The following is a 23,364-nucleotide window of genomic DNA, read 5'->3' on the forward strand; positions in this document are numbered from 1 at the left end:
TTAATACAAATACAGTGCTCATTTTCTTTGGATGGCATTACAGTGTACACCTGTGCACCTGCTTATCTATGCAATTATCCAATCAGCCAATTGTGGTATCACTGCAGTGCATAAACTCATGCAGGAGCTACTGGTAATGTTCACATCAACATCAGAATAGTGAAAAAACGTGATCTCAGTGACTTTGACCGTGGCATTATTTGTTGGTGCCAGGGCAGTATTTCTGAAACTGCTGATATCCTGGAACTTTCATGCACAGCAGTCTCTGGAGTTTACTCAGAATGATGCAAAAAACAAAAAACATCCACTGAGCGGCAGTTCTTCGGACAGAAAACCCTTGTTGATGGGAGAGGTCAGAAGAGAATGGCCAGACTGGTTGGAGCTGACAGAAAGGCTACTGTACCTTAGATGGCTCATCGAAACTTTACCACATATACTGCTGCTGAGGTGTGCATGGTTGACAATGTACAGCTTTTACTTCCTCTTGTATGATGAAAAACATTTGGTTCACTGTAGCATGACCTCAAGTTCAAGGCTGCTGCTCACCTTTTTTTCAAGTGACTGATGCACTTCCATGAATCCCATCCTGTGGAAAATACAAAGTTCAAATGATACTCTAGAACATATATGAAATAAAACTTGTTTTAGATTACAAACAATAATGTTAACCTTTTTAACAGTCAAACCATGAAAGTTTAGATATGCTCCACTTCCAAGAATGCTACAAAATATGCTAAAAAGTAATGTAGATTTTAGCTGCTATATGAGCTGCCCTTAGTCAAGACAGTCTCATAAACTGTGATGTGAATAGTTATAGTCTATATGGACCCACCACAGTTTACAGGACTATGGTGACTCGGGATGGTTAGCTTACTCTGGCATATACGAGAGGGACAGAATGGAAAAAAAGAAGCTGCACACTGATCTGAGCTCTGTTTGTGTTTGTTGAAGAGATATTATCTCCGGCCATGAGATATGAGGGCATGGAAGTCGAGTGAACAGTGTGTGTATTATACTTTACTATACTTATTCAGTCTGTGCTGCTATGGAGCAAACTCCAGCTACCAGCTGTCTGCAGATATCGGGCTGATGTCTCGTCAGCACAAACAGTGCAGATTAATCAGTGAGCAGACTTTCGGGTCCTGTCCTGTCTGTTCTCTCAGAGATCATTAAGGTGGATGTCTGTACTTAGTTGAAGCATCTGCTGTTGACAGTCCATATGTTGCGGTATCTTTTTTTTTTTTTAATATACACAATGATGGCGCTTGTTTTAATTATTTTTGCTCAACTGTTGTGCACATGTAGACCTAAAAATATAGATGTGTCATGTTTTAGTCGTTTTGAATTTACCAAGGAAAATAAATCCTTGATCCACAGTTTTATAACCAGGAAATGTGTTTTCAATTTGGCCTATAATGTGCATTTTACGCAGTTTTATTGGCATGAAAACATTTTAAACCAGTAAAAGATTAACTGATTTCCAAAAGGCATAAAATTTAAGATGACACATTTCTTTAATATTTTAAGCAAGATTACTTTTTATTTCCATCTTATAGTTTAAAAATAACAAAAACAAAAATGGCATGAAAAAAGGTTTGGGCACCCTGCGTGTTCGGTACTTTTGAACACCCTCTTTGGCAAGTATCACACTTTTTGTTTTTATAAATGCTTTTTGTAGCAGCTAAGAGTCTTTAAAATCTTATTGGCGGGATTTTCACCCATTCTTCCTGCAAAAGTCTTCTAGTTCTGTCAGATTCTTGAGCTGTCTTGCATGCACTGCTCTTTTGAGGTCTATTCACAGATTTTCCATGATGTTTAAGACAGGGGACTGTGAGGGCCATGGCAAAACCTTCAGCTTGTGCCTCTTGAGGAAGTCCATTGTGGATTTTGAGTTGTCTTTAGGGTCATTATCCTGTTGTAGAAGCCAACCTATTTTCATCTTCAGCTTTTTTACAGACTGTTTGATGTTTGCTCCCAGAATTTGCTGGTATTTAATGGAATCAATTCTTCTCTGTACCAGTGAAATGTTCCCCATGCCACTGGCAGCAACACAAGCCCAAAGCATGATCGACCCACTCCCATGCTTAACAGTTGGAGAGGTGTTCTTTTCATGAAAATCTGCACCCTTTTTTCTTCAAACATACCTTAACTCATTGTGGCCAAAAAGTTCTATTTTAACTTCATTAGTTCACAGGACTTATGTCCAAAATGCATCAGGCTTGTTTAGATATTCCTTTACAAACTTGTGGCGCTGAATTTTGTGGTGAGGATGCACTGAAGGTTTTCTTCTGATGACTCTTCCATGAAGGTCATATTTGTGCATGTGTCAGTGCACACCTGCATTGAACAGTGCACCACCACTCCAAAGTCTGCTTAATCTTCTTGAAGGTCTTTTACAGTCAGACGGGGGTTTTGATTTGCCTTTCGAGGAATCCTCCGAGCAGTTCTCTCAGAACGTTTTCTTGGTCTTCCAGACACCACTGTTCCTCTTAACTGCCATTTCTTAATTACATTACAAACTGAGGAAAGGGTCACTGGAAATCTTCTTATAACCGTCCTGTTTTGAGGGCATCAATTATTTTAAATGTTCAGAGTGGTAGGCAGCTGCATAGAGGAGCCCATGGCTGCTGATTTTTAGGACAAGGTTTGAGGAGTCCAAGAATTTAATAAGCTTTGAAATTTGACATCAATTGACCTTTCCTAACAATGATTGTGAACAAGCCATAGCCATAACAAGCTAATTAAGGTCTCAGACCTTGGTAAAAGTCATCTGAGAGCCCAAATCTCTTTGGGTGCCCAAACTTTTGTATCGTGCTCCTTTCCTTTTTTCTCTCTCACTTACTTGCACAAAACAAAAACGATACACTAATCTTGCTTAAAATGTTGAAAAGAATGTTTCAATGAAGGTTTTCACTTTGGATGAAGCAACCAGTTATAATTTCTGAGTTTACCCGGTTAGAGAAGTGTACTTCTCTGTACAAAACCGGAAAGTTTTGTACAGAGATTAAGAGGGGCAATTGACCAATCGACAGACATGCTCAGCCTCCCAGGGCGGTGTCAACATTCACACCCCATTGGGGCACATTGTCTAGTAAAGGTAAGTGGTTATGGAGATATTGATTGGCCCTACATGCGTTTAATAAACATACAACTTGCAGAGTTTAGCTATGAATGATAGGTAATCTCTAATATAAGTAAGAATATAAATGTACACATTCAAACAATTAGAAAAGTAATAAACTAATTGCATTGCAGCATTTTGGGAGTAGAGATGTTTCTTTTGAAAAGAGTTCTTTGTTTGAAGGAGAGTGGAAGAAAAGGCAATCAGAAGGAGGGGGATTTAGAATGTCCGGGGGGGTAGCCCTAGGGTGAGGAATGTATGTTCAGGCACACATTCGAGTAGGACAGTTCCGTCCTTGGTTCTGTTGGTCGAAAAGTGATGTCAGACCCATTTTCTTTTAATCCCATCTTGATATCGTTCTGTATGTAGTCCCATCTATGATGAAAAAAAGTTCTAGAGGATGACCAAAGGTCAAAGCAGGGTGGCATCTCTCCTGCTGCTAGAGGGGCCTGTGTAGTCTCCACTATGGCCCTCCAGGGCCATTAGCAGTCAATTGTTAATCCAGTTTTATCTTCTGCCTCTTCCAAGAGGTCTTCAAATGTAAACACCAGGCCCTGTTTGGTACCTGCTGTTTAAAGGAGGATTGAATGTTTTGCGGGTAGCCTGGAATGGATCGCACCTCAGGAATATCAGAATCTGGTTTTCTGCTCAGAAATATCCTACAAATGCTACGAAAAAAAAACAGTTTGTACGAAATATTGTCTGACCACGTAAGAAGGCAAGAGTGTTCATAACTGTTCGGGATGGCTACACTCAAAGGCAGAGTGAAAAACTTGCTGAACTAGAGTGGGAGCAGACACAATATTGTATATTGTCTAAGTATGGGGATAATGGCACACAATGTCAGACAGTCTCTCCTGGAAGGCACATAGTGCTGCAAGTTGGCTGAAGTGGTTGTCTGATAAGCCTTCAAACTAATGGATCCATTACTCAAATCGCACTTTTTGTGTTCATCTTCTCAGTGGTACCTGTAGTCACGCACCCACACCAATCCAGCCTCTTTTTTTTAACACAGTGCCATTTTCTGTAAGAAAGCCAACTAACACAAGTGCTCAATGACTTTCCAGTAGATATGTATTTTAACAGTGGCCTGAATCTACATTCATTAGGCCAGTTAAATTTGTAAACGCTTCTATTTTAAACAAAGTCTATTCTTAACCAGCGCTCCGAATTTCTGATGCACAGGACAAGACAATGCTGTTATTTGCATGGCTCTAGACCTAGTTATTTACTGCCTATGAAAATCTGTGCTAATGAGCAATTTACTAATATCCCATATATGAGAACCCAGCAGGAGGAGATAACTACTGACCCAAAAAAGATTTGTGATACATTTAGATCTTTTTATTCTTATTAGTATAGATCAGAAGTAATCTTTGAAATACGAGGCTGATTCCAAACAATTGGCTGAGCGTATTTCTCTGGAAGAGCTTAGATGTGGTCATTGACATGCAGAGGGGTAAGGTGCTTGGATGGGACAGCATTCCCCGAGAGCTCTATTTGACTTTATTGGAGCTTTTGGGCCTCCTGCTGCTTTTTATGATTTGATATTCAATAGAGCAGGGTAGATTATCCAGTGACATCTAATTTTATCTCCTTACCTCTAAAGAAGGATAAGGATCCAATTGATTGTGGCGGCAAGTGGCCCTGAAGCCTACTTTGTGCCAATCTTAAAATCTACGCCAAGGTACTGGCTCGTCGACTACAATACTATATGACATCTGTGGTTGACTGTGACCAAACTGGTGTCATAAGAGGTCGCCTAGCTACTGTTAATCTCAGACATTTACTGCACATAATTTATTCCAGAAGAGATGATAAAACACCAACAGCTGTCACATCTATGAAGGCTATCTTCGGGCAGATTTGGAGACAATGGGACTAGGGACCCATATGCTTTAAGTACTTTATGCTGATCCATCACAAATGATTTTGACAGGCAAAATTTGTTCATTGCCCTTTCCTGTTGCAAAATCGTCCAGACAGGGCTGGCCCTTCAGTACAGTGCTTTTTGCCCTATCTTTCGCGCCTCTGGCTCAATTTATAAGACAATCACAGAATATCAGCCCTGTATCTATCCGAGGCACACCTCATCAGTATTGCCCTTTATGCGAATGATGTACTAAATTCAAAGCATAATCCCTCGACATCTGAAACTCATTTTCTTAGGACAATAGAATAATTTGCCAACCTATCAGGTTTCAAGATTAATTGGCCTAAAATAGCCTTTTTAACCCCCTTAAAAAGGCTGCCAAATCAGCTAAACTCCCTGCAGACATTCACATGGTCAAACAATTTGTCACCTATCTGTATATTCCACATCACCCACACTTTTGTAGTTTGCACTTTTTAGAGCTCAGAGGAACCTTAGACATAGGAGTTAGAAGTCGTTGGTTAAAGTCAAATTTAAATTTGTGACTTAAACCTGACTTAATCTCAATTCCACACCCCTGTATAGGAGACCATGACCTTTTTTTTTTTTTTTTTTCAGTCATCATATTTCTGAAACTCCAAATTGACTTGCATTTAAGAACCATTTCTCTGACAGGAAACTGAGTGAGGAGCGACCTTACGTGATGCTTAACCAATTTCCCTGTGAGAGCATCATTACTGTGAAGGGATGCCTGGCTGCTGTGGCCCGCAGAGTGAAAGGTGGCCCAGCACCTGATTGGCTACCAGAGACCTTCAACCTCCAGACAGAGCTGCCACAGTTCATCAAGCATTACCAACAGAGACAACAATGGTTGGAATTTTACGTTGTTTTTTTTAAAGTAATAACTGAATATGATGGTGTACAGTACTTTGATATAACCAAAACCATGTTGCTTTTGTACGAGTTGGTGGTCTGATCAGCAGTAAATTATGCTGGCTACATAAAAGTTGTCTGGGTGTATGTTTCAGCGGAGAGGATAACCTTTGGATCTGTAAGCCCTGGAACTTGGCCCGTGGACTGGACATACACATCACTAACAACCTTGACTACATAATCAGACAGAGAGAGAGTACACCAAAGGTACCAACAGACATACAAACAGATACCATGAAACCAGCTTGCCTAAGACCATGTCCATATTAAGCTGACTAAGCATCACACTTGCATGTTCTCTTTTTAGGCCTTCAGTTCACTAAAACAAGACTTAGCTTAGCCTATTTAATATGAGCCAGTCAATGTTCAGCATTTACCTTGACACCATTAATTATTTTATGTAACGTCTTGTACCACTGGCACCCAGTAAGTGGCTTGCTCATTTCAACCACAACTGCTGCGATTTTCTCATCATTTTTTTTTAAACTAGCCGTTGCTACCCAGACTTGAAAACTACAAACCAAACAGCAGCTGAAGTTGTGGTTTGTTTATGTTAATGTTACTTAACTGCATAAGAAGTGTGAAGAACACATCCTGTGCAAAAGTACAACATTCAGATTGGTGTGGAAAATTTGTCCTCGGCGAACGCACAGAGTACGGAATCTGAAATGCATAAATTACTATGATATGATAAGAATTACTCTGTGGCAGTAATGATTTTGTCACCTTTAACTTTATCTGTGATTGCTGATTTTAAATGGCATTTTATTTGAAATTTGCCATCCTCTAGTGTTTATACCAAGGAAATTGTTTCGTATGACAATCAATTGGTGCCTCCAATTTTTGGAAGCTAGCAACCTCTCTGTACACACTGGCCAGCTGTGTACTGTTCAATCTATGTAAAGTATCGAGCTAAAATACTTCACAAAGTGTGAAAAACACATCCTATGCCAAAATACAGACGTGTTCTAATTACTCATATTTTACTCACAACCAAGTCTTTAAAAGAGCACTCAACCAATTTGATGTTGTACTCCAATAACATTGCATAGCAGAGTCTTTTTCTATTCCACACATTCTTCTTCCTTGTCAAAACCTGATGCCTACATTTAACACGATGGAACTCGACTGCCAGCAGTTCAATCTGAGATTCGAGTGCATTATGCTAGTAGGGGCTAATCTAATCTGGTCTGGTAAACTTCCATCTTTCTAATGCTGGATTTATGCTTCTGTGAAGATGCACATAAACGTCTCCGCAGACCTACACAGAATAGGGTATTATGGGTAACCGTAGATCACAAATGCTCACTGAGGAGCCGATGTGCAAAGCCTTGTTGAAGGAAAGAAACATAAACATACTACATACAAAAGTCCATCAGCGTGCACCTGAGAAGTATAATTCCATTTTAACTCCACACCCCCAGAATTTTTTTTTTGTTTCAAACTTGTAGTCTTCAGCTCAACCCAAACTGATTCCAGTGACATCAGTTGAGGACATTTGTCAGACTTCACACAGCTCCGTCTGGAGACACTAAAAGCTTTATTCAGCTTTTCAAACATATGCGGTAGTACTCCAGGCTGGAAGCAGACTTGCTTGTGTAACATTAGTGCAGTTCACTTTAAGAACAAAGTTGGTGACACACATTCATCAGCTTAGAAAAATGTAAAACATCAAAAAACTTTGTCAGCACTGTTCTTAGATGCTGGATGAAAAACCATACCACAAGCCAAAGTCCCATTCTCAGGGGCTTTCTCACCTCCAGAGGCCTCAAGCTGAGTTCGAGCAGTCCACCAATTCTTTTTTTTTTTTTTTTTTTTTTTTTTTGGGCAATCCAAGTTTTTTTTATTAAGTTTTCCAATAGATAACAAACATAATGCAACACAAGAACAATGGCACATTCAATGCAGAAAAGTACCTGCCTCTTTTCTGGAACTGGATGACAATTACTCCAAGAGTTATTGGTAGATATCGCCAAAAGTCCCTCTTGTCTGTTGCCAAAATCATCTTTAAGCTTTTGGAAGGTTCGTAAAATATTTGCCTTTTACTAATCACTGACTATACTACTATTCTTATCCAACTACAATTCTCACAGGACAGGTTTTGCCTATTCAAATTGATGTTGTTCCAGATTAAAAAATATCCCTGCTTCTGTTGAGAAATCTGTAACAGTCCATGAGCTTTTATCCATGTATCTCTGGAATGCTTCAGAATTGGATTGGTATTCATGCTGGTTGCAATTTGTGACAGTGCCTCTCCTGGCCCAAAGGAGGCAGCCAACTCATTTTCTGTCTGTCCATGCAAGCTGATTATTAATGACATTATGCCAATGTTTAGACAATTTTGTTGTTTCAAATGCTATTCCATATAATTCCACATTTGGTAATGCCAACCCTCCTAAATTTCGGTCATGTACATACTGTATTGTCTGTGTATGTTTATTCAAGGCTTCTTCCCATTCCACAGAAAGTTCCTAATTAAGTTAAGAAACGATTTAAAAGTTCTTGAAAAAATTGATTGAAATGATACATTAGATGCACTCACTGGGCCATGTGTGGACTTCTTGGTGATGGAATTCCAAAGCTTTGTGATCGTCATCGAATTCATCCTCCTCCCTTTCCATGAAAATCGTGGTAGAGCAGGGTAGAAGAGCATGTAGTTTCCGCCTAACTTTGGTAAAGTTCTTCCTCCTGTCGGCCACATCCTTTGTCACGTCAGGGGGAAAAAAATGCCTTGCCATGTTGTTTCTACTTTCTTCTTGTATTTATCTCTTATTGAAGCCACTGCCAATGGAAGGTGATAATAGGTCTTAGAAAACAATCCTCATCTGGAATAGGTGCCGGCCAACAGTGCACTTGCTAAACTTCATTCTCATCCGGTTTCACTACAAACAGTTGTCACAAGCTGCCTAACATACTCATGTGGCTTACCGCCCTCCAACCTCTCTTTAACTCCATTTAGCCACAGGTTGAGATGTGTATTCCAGTTTGCTGTGTCTTGCACTTCTCTTTCTAGTGTTGGAAATTAACACATTAGAACTGATAAATCAGGTAGTGATGTGTTAATGCTAATGTAAGCTACTGTTACTGCTCTGTCAGTGAACAGGTCAGCCAATGAAATTCCCTGGGTGTTTTTCTGCATAGAGGATGCCACAAAGAAGTCACAAGGAAAGCATAAAACAGACAAAATGGGCAGTTAACACCCAGAACGTATATGTAATATAGTACATCCTGTCACACATATGTGGCTTGCTCAGTACATTCACAAAGTTTTGCATCCCCCTTCTCATTAACCTAATAACGTCCTTCCAGATTTTCTGATGCATAGTACTTTTCCTTAGTTACCCTTATACAACCTTTTTTCATGCACTATTCATACAACAGTGTGATTTTTTTTTTTTCCCTCACTTAATTCCCATTATAACTTTCCTTTTAGCAAATTCATATATAGATTGTTCTGACAAGAACTTTGGTTGAAGCATAGTGACACCTTAAGCTGAGTGATGGGAGTCGTTTAGGTTTGGTTAACATAAAGGACTTTTTACCTCAGGAGACTGGTATTGGCAGGCTAGAAAGCTTGCAGCTTCTCTGGTTGTGGAAGTCCGAGGATTCTAGGGAGGCCACGCAAATGGACTTCAGGTAGCCTCAAGGCATTTTTTTTAAAATAACTCCAGAGCAGGAGTCTAGATTTTGACCTGGTTTTTTTTAGAAGGGCCAAGGATTTGTTGACCTTGACTGAGGTATATAAAGGAGTCAGGACACCAGAACCCGTTCCTGCCAACCATTGCTACATATTTTCATACAAAATTTTAGATTACAATGTTGAATTAGGTCCTTGGGTTGTTTCGTTTTTTTTTTTTGTTTGTTTGTTTTTGTTTTGTTTTTTTTTAACCAGGTTTTACTATTTTGTTACCTTTAACTTTGTGCTTTTGTTTGTCTTTGTTTTCCAGGTTGTGTGTAAGTACCTTGAAGATCCAGTGCTGTTCAACAGGGAGGAGGTGGGAATGGTGAAGTTTGACGTTCGCTACATGCTGATGTTGCGCTCTGTGCAGCCTCTGTGTCTTTATGCCTACAATGTCTTCTGGTTGCGCTTTGCGAACAGGTACAACATACATACATGGATACACATATGTACACATATTAATAGCACCACTCATTATTCTATAGCAGACTAGTCTCTAATATTTCTTGCTCGGTGTCCTCTTTTTGTAAAATCTCATGTTTGACCTCTTGGTCATTATGTTAGTTGTGGGTACAATACCTGCTAATGGGTTTTTCTAGTTCAACCATGACTCTTGGAAACAACAAATTACCGATAATAAGGATCCACTTTAATATATATTATAGGATCCACCTTTGGAACAGACCCTTGCCAGATAGGGAGGTAGTTCTATTTGCCGTGGATCTCTCTGAACCCTGAGTTTGCTGGCTTAAGCCAGGCTCAGACTACATGAGTTTTGAAATCTTACCTGATTTTGACATCGAGTTGCACCACACACATAAGGAGAATCTTTACAAATTATCTTCTTTTCTGTCAAACATGCACACACTTAAGATTTGAAAATAATGGTGCATCACACACTACAGGTTATTATTAAGATTATCTTGCAGAGGAAGCACACAGGAAGCAATGCACCACCTCACGTGATCTTGTGATCTCATGGGGAAGCAAATGTAAACAAAATCAAGACTGTGGTGCAACAACTTGCTTTAACTTAATACCTTAAAGTGATTTAAAAAAAAAAAAAAAAAAAGGTTGTATAGTATATTCTTCTGCGAGAATTGGGGGTGAGATTTTAACTGTCAGTCTTAATATCTGTCAACAGTAATATACTAGCTAACATTAGCTTCAACGGCTAGAATGTTTACCGTTGCTTGGCAATACCGTCAGCTTCTCCGAGACTGATGTAATCATAGTCGTAATCATCCTAATTTTAATTCCTAAATATCAAATGTTTGTTATTAAGTGGGGGAGCCCTGATGAGTCTTTGAGCAGTTCGGGGGGTTTAAGACTGGATCCAGATAATCTGGAATAAACATTGGTACCGACCAAGGACCCAGACCAGATTTCTGCTCCAATTGTTGGGAGGTGTGAATCAGGTTACATCAGGCCAAAACTCCTGTAGTCTGAGCCTGGCTTTAGTCATTTTTGTGACCTATGATTAAGCAAGAAGAGGCTGCGTTATGGCCACTGATCAAGTCCCTGAAGTGTCAAAGCAGGCTCATAAACCCCTCACAGACAGGAAGCGGAAGAACCAGAAGGTCTTGGGCCAGATTCTCAAATTTTTCTTAAGAAAAACCTTTAACTATGAGATTTCCTTACCACAATTATCATTGTTTTTTTAAAAATATCTTCTTAAGGGCATCTTATACCTCTCCACCAGGCTGGTGCCAGTGCCAGTGTGGAGTCAGTTAAGAAATGGTTGCTTTTGAGAACCGGCTGCATTTCGACAGGTTGGAGAACCAAACGTTACTTAGTCCATACTCCAATACAGGTGGTAGCAGTAATGCAACAATTCGTTGTTTGCCAACCTTCAAAAAAATCTTTAAAAAAAGAACATTACGTAGCGGAAGTTGGGGTAATCTCCATTGGAAAGACATCACGGCTGACATAAGGCAACTGCTTTGCTGGCTTTTTATAAATGTACTTTTAAAGTCATTATATCTTGAATTTTAAGGTTTCAGAAAGCATCTTGCTGCTGCTGCTTTCGCTCATGTTTTCTGAAAATTTCTCCAATAGACGCTCATGTCAGCAGTTGCTGTGCCAGCTTTTTGGCAACGGCACCAGACTTTTTTTGGAGGAAATACGTGGAACTGGTTCTAGATTAGGCATCTCTCCCTGAAGTCGTGTTTTATATTCGTTTTGTTTCAGCAATTTCAGCAACTCAACATATAATCGTGAAGATCTTTTAAAGATCCAGATGTCATTTAGTAATTTGGACTTCAACAGGAACTATCATAATGAACACATCCCGAAGGAGGTTGTTCGTCCAACGGGATCTCACTGGATTACTATACTGGATAGGAGACGCAGGAGGCAGCTTAGGTAAAGGAGGCAGGAGCAGGGCTGCTGGGCTGGAGAAACAAACCAGGCTAGATAAAACTCCCCAAAGGCCTGCGCTGCCCAGCATTTTCCTTACCAAAGCCAGATCACACGGCAACAGAATGGAAGAACTGGAGCTGATCATCAAGGCACAAAAATCTGTGCAAAACTGCTCAGTCATCTGAGACTTTGCTCTATACAGGGATCTTTCACGAAGCTAGCAGGTGCTAGCAGGCCACACAGTGCACTGGCCGATAGAAACAGAGACTCCAGTAAGAGCAGAGGTGAAGGGCTGTGCATCTATACTCTAATAATAAGTGGTGTAAAAATGTAAACACCACAAACTGACATTGCTCGCCAGATTTAGATTACATAACACTAAGTTGCCGGCCCTTTTATATGCCCTGGGAGTTCACGGTTGTTGTTGTTGTTGTTATGGCTGTCAATCAATAAACTGCAGACTGCTCAACCTGATGGTATTTCAGTTGTAGCTGGGGACTTTAACCAAGCAAATGGAAACTGTCCTCCCTAAATTTTACCAACATGTGACATGACCGAAAAGAGATCAAAATATACGGGATCATGTATACAGCAACATTAAGGATGGATACAAAGTCTCCACCCTCCCTCACTTAGACCAGGCTGACCACCTGTCCCTTTTTCTCACCCCTGTAGACATCTCATCAACAAAACAAAGGTTTCTGTGAGAGCCATAAAGACTTTGTCTGAGGGGGCTTCCGCTAAACTTCAGGACTTTATTGAGCATATTCACTGGGATTTATTGGCACAACATGACATAGAAGATTATACAAACAGTGTCCTGTTTTACATAAAGAACTATATTGATAATGTCACTGACAAACATATCAGATGCTTTCCAAATAATAAACCAATGGATGACTAGGGAAATTAAGCTATGTTAGCACAGATGGTGTCAGGAGAGTGCTTTGTAGTGTCAACCCCAGGAAGGCCGCCAGCCCAGACGGTATTCCAGGGAGGGCATTCAGAGACTGTGCAGTTCAGCTGGAGGAGGTATTCAGCAACATCTTTAACCTTTCCTTGTCAAAATGCACTGTCACCAAATACTTTGTCTGCCATCATTGTGCCTGCCCCAAGCAAAATAGTTAATGACTGCAGACCTGTGGCTCTCACCTCCCCTGTAACAGAGTGTTTGAGAGGTGTTCCTAAGACACATTAAATCTTCACTTCAACGCTGGAGGCTGGAGACCCATCCCTCCCCGACCCTGTCACCCAGCACTGGAGCTCCACAGAGCTGCATGCCGAGTACTCTTCTGTACTCTCTATATTCACGACTGCACACTAACCAACAGAAAAAAAAATACAATCATAAAGTTCACAGGTGACACTACTGTGATGGGACTGATACAAAATGTTGATGAGTCAGCCTATAGGGATGAGGTCCGCAAACTGTCAGGATGGTGCCTTATTAACAACTTGACGCTCAATACCTCCAAAACAAAGGAGCTGATCATCAACTTCAGGAAACAGAAATAAGAACCTGCTCCTTTATACATCAGAGGAGACATGGTGGAGAGAGTGACAAATTTCAAATTCCTAGGCTCAAATATCTCTCAGGACTTCAAACGGACTGATAACACAACCTCTCAAATGAAGAAGGCAAGCAGTGACTCTACTTCCTAAGGATTCTGATGTGAGCTAACTAATCCCGGCAGCTGGTGGTGTCCTTCTATTATTGCTCTGTTTAAAGCATGCTAACCTATGGCATTTTAGTGTGGTATGCCAGCTGGACTGTGGCTTACAAAAAAGAGCTTCAGAGAGTCGTTAAACTAGCACAGAAAATCACCAGCACACAACTACCTTCACTTGAGAACATATACAGAACCCAATGTCTACGTCAGCCCTCAAACATAATGAAGGACTCATCTCACCCAGGCAACCACCTTTTCACTCTGCTGCTCTCTAGAAGACGCTATAGGTCTATTGAGACCCGCACTCCCAGACTTCTGAACAGTTTTTACCCATGTGCCATCAAAGAACTGAGTTAAAAAAAACTCTGAGACTGTGCAATAACATCTGCCTTAGTGCAATAATATACTGCTGAGCTCTGACCACATGACTTGTGCAGTATACAACAATGTGCATTTACATCTTTATCTTTGTACTTGTTTTTATGCTTATTTATGCATTCAGACTCTAATATGCTGCATATGTGTATGCTGACTTGCTGTTAGTGTTTTTTTATATACTGTATGTACCACTCAGGGAAAGCACTAAATTTCATTGTAAAGCTGTGCAATGACGAATAAAGGCATTCTATTCTATTCTATTCTATGGCTTAATGTACTTTTTAAATTTAGATTTTGCATTCTGATATCTACAAAAACTGTTCTTACTCCCCCATTCATTCAGATAAAGGTTTTTATCTGAGTGAATGATTTTTTTTGGTTTTTGACTTGGTTGAACACAGTATGAGTTACGGTTGGTGTCTTAGATCTATGGTTTCAGAAGACCAACTAGAGTTTACAGCCACACTAGTGGCACTGTGAGGCTGTAAACCAATCTATTAGATAGGACGAAGAAAGTTAGTTATAATTTGGACGTGAAATTGGATTAATGGATATCTGCACCAAATTTCATGGCAATCCATCAACTAGTTAGCAGGATATTTCAGTCTGGACCAAAGTTGTTGACTGACCAACCAAACACAATGCCATTCTGAGATCCACACCACTAATGTGGCTATAAACAGTAATGATGTTTTGGATGTCTTGGTTAAACACAATGTAATTGGTTTCATTAACCAATTTGGTAGTGATAATAAAGTATTTTATGTCTATTCAGAGAGTGAACCCTCTCTCTTGCTTGAAACTGATCTCTCTTTCTATCTAGACCTTTCTCCTTGAACAATTTTGATGATTACCAAAAGCACTTCACCGTCATGAACTATGCAGAAGGTGTAGAGCTTAAGCAGGTATGTTTATTTTTGTTTTGACATTTAGCTTATCCTACCACTGTAAATTTGTAAAAGCAGTCTGTGGTCACGAGAAACATACTTATCTTCACTGGCAGCTATACTGATGCTTTTTAGTCTTATCAGTTGCCTCAAGGTTATTTTTCATATATTTTCTTTAATTAATTGATGTTATTCAGTATGCTGGTTATTTAGTGGTCTAAGATGTGTAATGTGCAACCACAACGTTCCCTATTCAACTATGGCTGGGTACCTTTGTCATTTCCTGATTACCATAATCACTAACTTTCAAATAAAGGCAAAATAAGAGTTAGGGTTAGATATAAAATAATAAGTAAGTTGACATTATCCTCTGCTCTTGCTCAAATGAAGTAGAAAATGACGACAAAGCTTGGATCAGTATTTATGAAGATGTTAACTGTTGCAAGTCTGGTAATTTTGAATCACTGTTCCTACATTTCTAGGTGCACTATGATGAGTTCATCCCCATGTTTGAGAAGCAGTACCAACAGCATCCATGGAAGGAGGTGGAAGTAAGTGTCAAGATTTAGCCCTTTTTCATCTGCAGGAAGTTTTCCAGGAACTTTTTAAGGAATTAATACTTAATCTACATTTAAACTGCAGGAACATAGGTCCAATTTTAGTCCCTGAGCTGTATTACCTTAGTAATACCTAATTACAAATATGGCTCTTATTGGTTCTTGGAGTCACCAATCACTAACTTAATCTCTGATCCATGCACATATTAGGACTCTTATAAGGATGTAATTTTTTGCATCTGTTAAGCTCTGACAGCTCCTGATTAAGCCTCCCGCTGTCAGGATGATCAAATCTGGTGTAAATCATCCAGTGTGTCCCAAGCCTCACCCAGTCTTATTTCTGTGTCTTTGTCTCCTCTTTTCCTTTCTCTTCCCTTCCTTTCTTTCCCTACAGGCAAAGGTGTTTAAAGCATTTAGGGAGCTTTTCCAAGCAGCCTCATCTCGACCTGCTCCATATGGTATATGTCCCTATCCTTCGTCCCGGGCAATATATGCCGTAGACCTCATGCTGAAGTGGAGTACAGGGGAAAAGGGTGAGCATGTGTTTTATACTTAATACATCAGTAGGGTAAAGAACGACACACTAGGGTTTTGCTTCGATCTTCGAGAAAGTGGAGCCTATAACTCCACTTCATCTCACAGGTCATACTACTGAAGAGGTTTGAACTTTTAAAGGCCAGCAGATGCAGGAGTCATGCATGGCTTTTCTGTTGACAAGTTATTTTTACAAAGATGGTTAATACTCCAGATCTGGGACTAAATCAAACATTTTAACTACCATAAAACTAGTGCTAGTCCAGCAAAATGAGCTCTGATCTTAATTCTTAGGGTTGCTGGTCTAGAAGAAAGGAGGCTGTAGAATAGGCATGCTTCAATTCGCTGTGTGGGCTGTGGCAGTGGGAATTCCCCTTCATAGAAGATCAAGTTTATGCCTACACTGCCCTTGTTTCTAAAGCCTAGAGGTCTTCAAAGATCCAGGCAAGCCTCTCCTTCAGTTCTTTTAGAGGTATAAATACATTTAAATTAGATTTGTTTTTGAACCCTTGTGGGGAAGTTATATTACTTACTGTGACCTGGGGTGAGAACATTCCACTGCTTAAACACCTTGGTTTCTTATGGTGAATGTTCAGGATTATCAATAAACCCACTGATTCCATTCTCAAACTTTGACACTTTGAGGTCATTCTTCTCATAATTGTGTATTTGGCATTTAAACTTCTTTATTTTAGTCCTTCAGTTACTGTGCCATTCTTACTTTATCAACCCACAACCTAAAGCAATCAAGTTTCTAAAATGGGTGTGAATGTGTGTGAAAGTCGGTTATGGAAAGTTACAAAAATTGATGTTTGCCTGCAGCCACTCAACACTCACTCCCCAATGCCGCTGTTAGAAAGAGGATTTCACGCACTGTTAAACAATCCAACAAGCACTTAGTTTGAGGCATACTAACACCTTTTCTAGGCTCTATCGACAATGGTGAGTGAAGCATCCGTGTCCTCTTTGCCTCCATTTGATTTCTTCATCTGCTAGAGTTCCCCACTCATTGCAAACACAGTACAAATCTTTTGCCTCTCCATACTCACTGAAGCAAGACTATGTCGCTTCTGAAAAAGAAATAACACAATCTTTCTCTTACACATAGTTGCTCAGTTCAATACACTGGGTTTCTGCACCTACAGCCTAACTTACTCTGGTGTGAAGCTTATGGAGACTACTGTTATCAAAGTTTAGACAGACATTGCTGTATAATATTACCAAGTCAGTCTGCTGACTAGGACTCTTGTCTATTTGTGCTACCACTCCATTATGCTTAAGCTTGACGAACCTTCAGAATATAGATAAGAATAAAAGTGGAAAGTTTGGTGGATATAAGTGCTAATTAAGAGAAGATTTGAGTATGAGAGAAAACTCATTTTGAGAAAACAGCCTTTAAAGATATGTTTTGTAAAATTCCATACATTTTTTGAAAACCACTCTTTACAGACACAATATCTGATGCAAAGGAAATTACCATTATTGGACCCAAAATAACATTGTGCAGTAGAGAGAGCGATTTACAATACCTGTGATGACATGGTGCACATAACAATCATGGTACTGCATGTTGCGTTAGAATGCTAACTTTTGGTGAATTTAGGAGAAATCTACAGATGTAAATAGACAAATTGTAGTAAAATAAACACCCAAATGTGTATTTTGAACATTTCCTTTCCAATAGTCTGAAAGAAGATATGTTATGCAAACAAAATACCCCAAAATCTCAAAATTGACCAGTGCATAAAAAAAACATTGTTAATACAGGTTACCATACCGCATCAATGATTACCTTTATCATATCATGATTATGATATAACTGAAAGATAAGGATTTTGTGCCTTAACAGATTAATAAAATTGAATGACAAAATGACACGGTCCGTTTGATTTGGCCATAGGGAATTGAAGTGTGGGATTCAGAAATACCAGAGAATGGCGGAATGCTAGGGGAAGGAATATTTCTCGAGGACTTAAAATTAATAATTCATAGCACTATCCAACATAAACTCTTAAAACAGACAGCAGAAGTGAAGTTTTGCCTACTTTTGCTGCATTGTCTTGGAGCTGGACCCCTTTCAGTTGTACCCGGTTTGGTTGAGTTTGTGCCGGCTTATTGGCGGCTTTCTCAGCGAGTTGACGCTCCTCAATATGCAATGGTTGCCAAAGCATCGAGAATGAGTTAGCAGGGTTGCTCAGATGATCAACTGATCTCAATCCAGCATTGGTGGAGCAGAGCTGAGGGCTGATGGTGACTTTTGCAAGTAGGCAGAAATTGTTGGAACATGCAGTCTCTGCTGTTTCTTGGTCCGTTTTGGTTGTAATCAGAAAGAGCTCTGCTAAATTGCCTTTCCTTAACTAGACTTGTTAAATAGTTTTGAAAGTAATCTCATTGGCCAGATGACAAAACTTCCTAAATACCATCATAGCGAGACTTACTGAAATGCAAAAATAAAAAAGCTTAGGCTCAATTAGATTGGTATTGAGCTACAAATGGGGGTTGATTTGGAATTTTTTTTTTCACGCAAAGACCACACACTTCACTTATCACCATGGTCAGTCAACAATGATTCTAAACAAAAACTGTATGTAACAGTGTCTTACGTAGATTACATTTCATAATACTGCATACATTTAGAAAAGCATATGGTTTGAATAGAGATCATATTACAGCATATCAAAGGATTATTCAGAATGGTACAGTATGCAGGACTAGTTAACTGTCAAGATAATTTTCAAAACTGCTAATAAATCAGTAGTTTGATTAACAACACAATACAAAACAGTCTACAGCCCAGTTCAAAGGGTCACAGAGACATACCTATCCAGGGTCACTGGGTACCAGTATAGTCACACATTAAACATTGCATTAAATTTTTGCATTTCATAACTCGGTTATTGTATATCACACAACCCTGGAAGTTTGAACCAATAGTCATAAAAACATTGGCTGAGTAATATTAACTGGATTACTATATTCATGTTATTTCAAAAATGTACTGAGCAAGAAGAAAGTACCATTATATGTCACTTTGGAATTTATGATTTATGATTGGCACCTGGCAGCTGTCTTATCTGAGCAGCCTCTCAGGGTGTAACAGAGTGAAGCAAAAATTACTTTTATTCAGATTTGCACCTTAGGGGGCCACCACCTCCAATGAGGAAATTGTACCGTTAATTCAACAGAAAGAGGGGTGTCTTCACTACATTTGAAATTAATTCCATGACTGTGTATAATTTGGCCAAGAAGTGAAATATCAAGAGAGAAAAGCAGTGGGCCAAGAACATAGCCCCACTTCACATTTCACATCAGAAAATATTGATGTATTATTATTATTATTTGGGGGCTGAAAGCCGCTGAGACACGACTCTTTCTAGTACATTTGAAAAGAATGGAAGGTTAGAGACTGGTCAGTAATTATTAAGAGACTCATTGAAGGTTACGTTGCTTAAGTAAAGGTTTAACCACAGCAATTTTAAAGCTAGTGAGGAAGATGCCAGTTTTAAATGATAAATCGACAATATTTAGGATTGTAGGTCCCAAAACTGGCGAAAGATCTTTGGAAAGTTTAGCTGCGAGGTTCAAGGAGGGTAGGTAGTAGGTTTCTAAGCCAACATCAACTTAGACAATGATTTGATAGATATAGTCCAAAAATTTGTTTAAAACAGAGACTATGTGGAATTCAGCATAATGCTCAACTGGTTCTGCAAAAAAAAAGTCAGAGACGAGGAACTAATTTTGCATCAAATCTCATCTATTAAACTGCAGAAAAAGTCTAAGAAATCATCAATTGTAGAGGGCGAGCATCTAAGAGATGGCTGCGATTGAGTACATTTGGCTACAGTCTCATGAAGTAATCTGGGATTGTCTTTATTGTTACTGATTAAGCGAAAGATATATACTGATCTAGGAGCGGACAGAGTGCACTTGTAACTCACTACACACATACCATTGGAGGTATAAGACTTTCAGTTTAGATTTTTACCCTTTGCGCTCCAATCTCCTGCAGGCCTGCTTAAGGGCATGTGTTTCTTACATAAACCAGGGTGTAGACCTCTTTGTTTTTGGTACTAAGAGGTGCAGCTGAATTAAGGAGACTAGACAGAGCTGTGTTTAAGGCATTGGTACAATTTTCAACAGGGCCTGTCGCTGCAGGAAAGAATCCAGGACCACCAGTAATGTGTTAAGTGGTAAATACATCAGCAATAATGTTACACAGACAGGGTAGTATCGCTTCAAATTTAATTAAGGAAGTGATCTGACATAACGGATGTCATAGAGGAGACAGTCAGATAAGAAAAATGACTATCCCACAGGATAGAATCAGGTCAAGAAGCGTTATACCAATGCAGTGAGTAGGTTCATACACAAACTTAGTGAAACCAAAAGTATCAATAAATGTCAGAAAGGCTTTACTTAGAGGATCAGAAGCCTTATTCAGGTGAGTATTGAAGTCACCTATAATGAGAATCTCATTAGAGTGAGTAACAAGGTCTGAGATAAAGTCTCCAAATTGTTCTAAAAATGTGAGTAAGGGCAAGGTGGTCTGTAGAGTACAAGGTGGAGTGGTTGGAGTCTGTTGCCCTGAACAAAGCAATTTATATCTGATGGAGATGGTTTTAATACAAAAGCCTCAAAAGAGTTAAAAGTAATATCCAGTTTGACGGTTAAATTGAAGATTAGATTAAGGCAACGCCCCAACTTCATTAAGTAGCCCAAGCACTATGGGCATTGGTATACTTGTTATATATTGGTAGGGAAGCTTCATTTACTGGTAAGAAAACATTTAGTTTACACCATGTTTCACATAAACCAGTGATATCCTGATTATGATCAAGAATCAAATTATCAGTAAGGCTTTAGTAGATAATAATCTGATATTTCTAAAGCCTTTTTTTTTTTAACACTGTCATTGATATTTCACTATACAGACATCAGCAGTGTTATGCAATATATTAACACTGCAAGTTTTTACTTCAGCTTTTACAAACAAAACCATCCCCTTCTGGGGTTTACCACATCTTTGATTCTTTAAGTTTCTTGTCCTGAGTTTTCCTATATCTCCATATTTTATAGAATCATTAAATTGTTTTCAGATTCTCTCGTAAACACTTGTTTTCTTTTTCAAGATATAAGTCATTCTCTCCATTGACATACACTGCGCCATATTCTTGATCCAAGCACCAAATGTAGGTGCGACCGTTTTCTTCCAGTTAAAAGCTATTATTTATTTTTCCTACAATATACCAAAATCAATAATTTTCTATTCTTTGGTTCTCAAATTGAGGTCTGTTGGATACAAGTATCGCAATGTCGTCTTGGAGTCTAGTGGAATATGCACAAACAAAATGATCATGATTTTATTGATCACTTCCATTCAGAATATCTTGATTTTGTCACACTCCCAAATACAATGTATGAATGTTCCTTGAGCCCCATTAAATTTAAAAACATGTCAGGTATATTACTGTTATATTTATGTAATATGACAGGAGTCATAACCAGTTATATTGAAGTAGCTTTAAATTAGTGTTGGCTCTTTGTGTCGGAGCCTCCTCACTGGCTATGTACCAATTATTATTTAAAATGTCCTCTTTTAAATCTGCCCTCCGTGCATCATGTTTGGATACTGAGGTTTCATTAGAACCAGATGCATGCCAGTTGTATATTAATTAAATCAAACTATTGCAATCCTTGGTAATAATTTCTTCTAAGGATGAATGTGCCAAAGTGACCAATTATTGGTTTTGCATAGAAGAGATATGACTTCTCAATTTCAAAAATTTAAAGAAATGTTTCCTTGGGATGTTAAATATTAGATAGATGTCCTCAAAAGTCATTAGAACCTCTTCTTTATAAAGCTCAGATATTTTCCCTAGCCCTTTCTTTGCCCATAGCTGGAAACGAGAATCCAGCATGCCTGGTTTAAATTAAACATTGCCCCAAATTGGATCATTTTGGACAAGGAGTTAGATATATTCTTTATTTTTTTATTTTTTTATTTTATTTTTTTTACCTCATACAAAGTATAAACCATATTAAGCACTAAAGGATGAGCAGTTTGTGCTCCTAGATATTTTGATATTATTATGTGATATTTAAGGGGTCAGACACCACCTCATTTGTTAGTACCTCAGCTGTTTGGTTGATCTCAGGTTGAGATGTGATAATTTAATCCAGTTACAAAAAGGGTGTCCAAATCCAAACTGAGCTATAACGTCAAAAAAGATAGGTCCACTCAACCCTACCAAAGGCCTTATTTGCAGCCAGCGAGAGAAGAGACATATCCATTTCTCCCTTTTGGTTCTATAGGATATTGAGTCGGTGTCTTACATTATGGAATCATTTTCTCCATTTATAAACCCACTTTGATCATCCACAACTATACATGAAAGTATACCTCCAGCCTTTTTGTCAAGATTTTACTAAGGATATTTGTATCTGTATTTATTGGACTTATAGGATGCATATTCTCACTTTCAGTATTAGTCTACCAGGTATTGGAAGCAGGCTAATCAAAGCCTCTCTCATTAAAGCAGACACATAACCATTAAAGTAAGTTTCCAAATACATCTCATGAAGAGGAGTCATCAATTTATCTTTAAAATGTTTATATAAATCATTAGGGAGACCATTCCACCCTTCTGTTTTTCCAGCCTTCAATGCACCTATGGCTTCTGATATCTCAGCTATGCTTAGTTTCCTATCCAGAGTTTTCTTACTTTCCTCAGAAATCTTGGGAATGTTAAGTTTGTTTAGAAATTCCGCCTGGATTTCAACTCTGATAGTGTACTTGGAATTGCAGAGGTTTTCATTGAAATTTTTAAATGCTATATTAATTTCCAACAGATTAACTATAATATTCCTGTTGGCTTCCTCAATATTAGTAATTGCCCTCTCTGCTGTAGCTAGATGCACCACGCAAGGAGTCTGCTAGGCTTTTATCCTTGATTGTAATAAGTTGTTTGAGTCTTTAAAATTAAATTTGCGGCAGCTTTATCAGATGTTAACTCAATGTACATAGTTCTAAATAATAATAATTGCTTGGAGATTTCATATTTATTCTGCTCTTCCTGAAAATTCTTGTTCTCAAGCCCTTTGATTTTGGATTCCAAATCTCTAAGTCTGGGTAATGTCGTGTTTGTTTGTTTGTTCTCCTAAAAAATTTAGAAACTTTGAGCCCTGCATCCATTTTATTTTTTACGCAGCAATATTTGTATTTATTTGTATTAATCCAATTAGGGGATTGACATATCAACTTTGGCTCGAAATAAACCATAAATACAGCTGCATGGTCTGAGATGAATATGCTGTTGTAATGGCAGCCTCCAATATTAGAGAGGAGTTTTGCTAACACAACAAAGTAATCTG

The 23,364-nt window shown here is 38.8% G+C and overlaps 1 protein-coding gene across 4 annotated transcripts in view; it reads left to right on the forward strand.

Annotated features, from left to right (window-relative positions):
* Nucleotides 1-23,364, forward strand: part of ttll12 (tubulin tyrosine ligase-like family, member 12) — a 45,911-nt gene that overhangs the window by 17,723 nt on the left and 4,824 nt on the right. For 2 of the 4 annotated variants that reach the window (XM_040146599.1, XM_040146619.1), the window contains 6 exons: nucleotides 5,670-5,864; nucleotides 6,023-6,134; nucleotides 9,875-10,026; nucleotides 14,839-14,920; nucleotides 15,385-15,453; nucleotides 15,854-15,992. In XM_040146599.1, coding sequence (XP_040002533.1) covers nucleotides 5,670-5,864; nucleotides 6,023-6,134; nucleotides 9,875-10,026; nucleotides 14,839-14,920; nucleotides 15,385-15,453; nucleotides 15,854-15,992 — 749 coding nt within the window. The other 2 variants (XR_005708990.1, XM_040146608.1) reach the window with 2 other exon arrangements.

Source organism: Xiphias gladius, chromosome 2, assembly GCF_016859285.1.
Source record: "Xiphias gladius isolate SHS-SW01 ecotype Sanya breed wild chromosome 2, ASM1685928v1, whole genome shotgun sequence".
Taxonomy (NCBI): Eukaryota; Metazoa; Chordata; class Actinopteri; order Istiophoriformes; family Xiphiidae; genus Xiphias; species Xiphias gladius.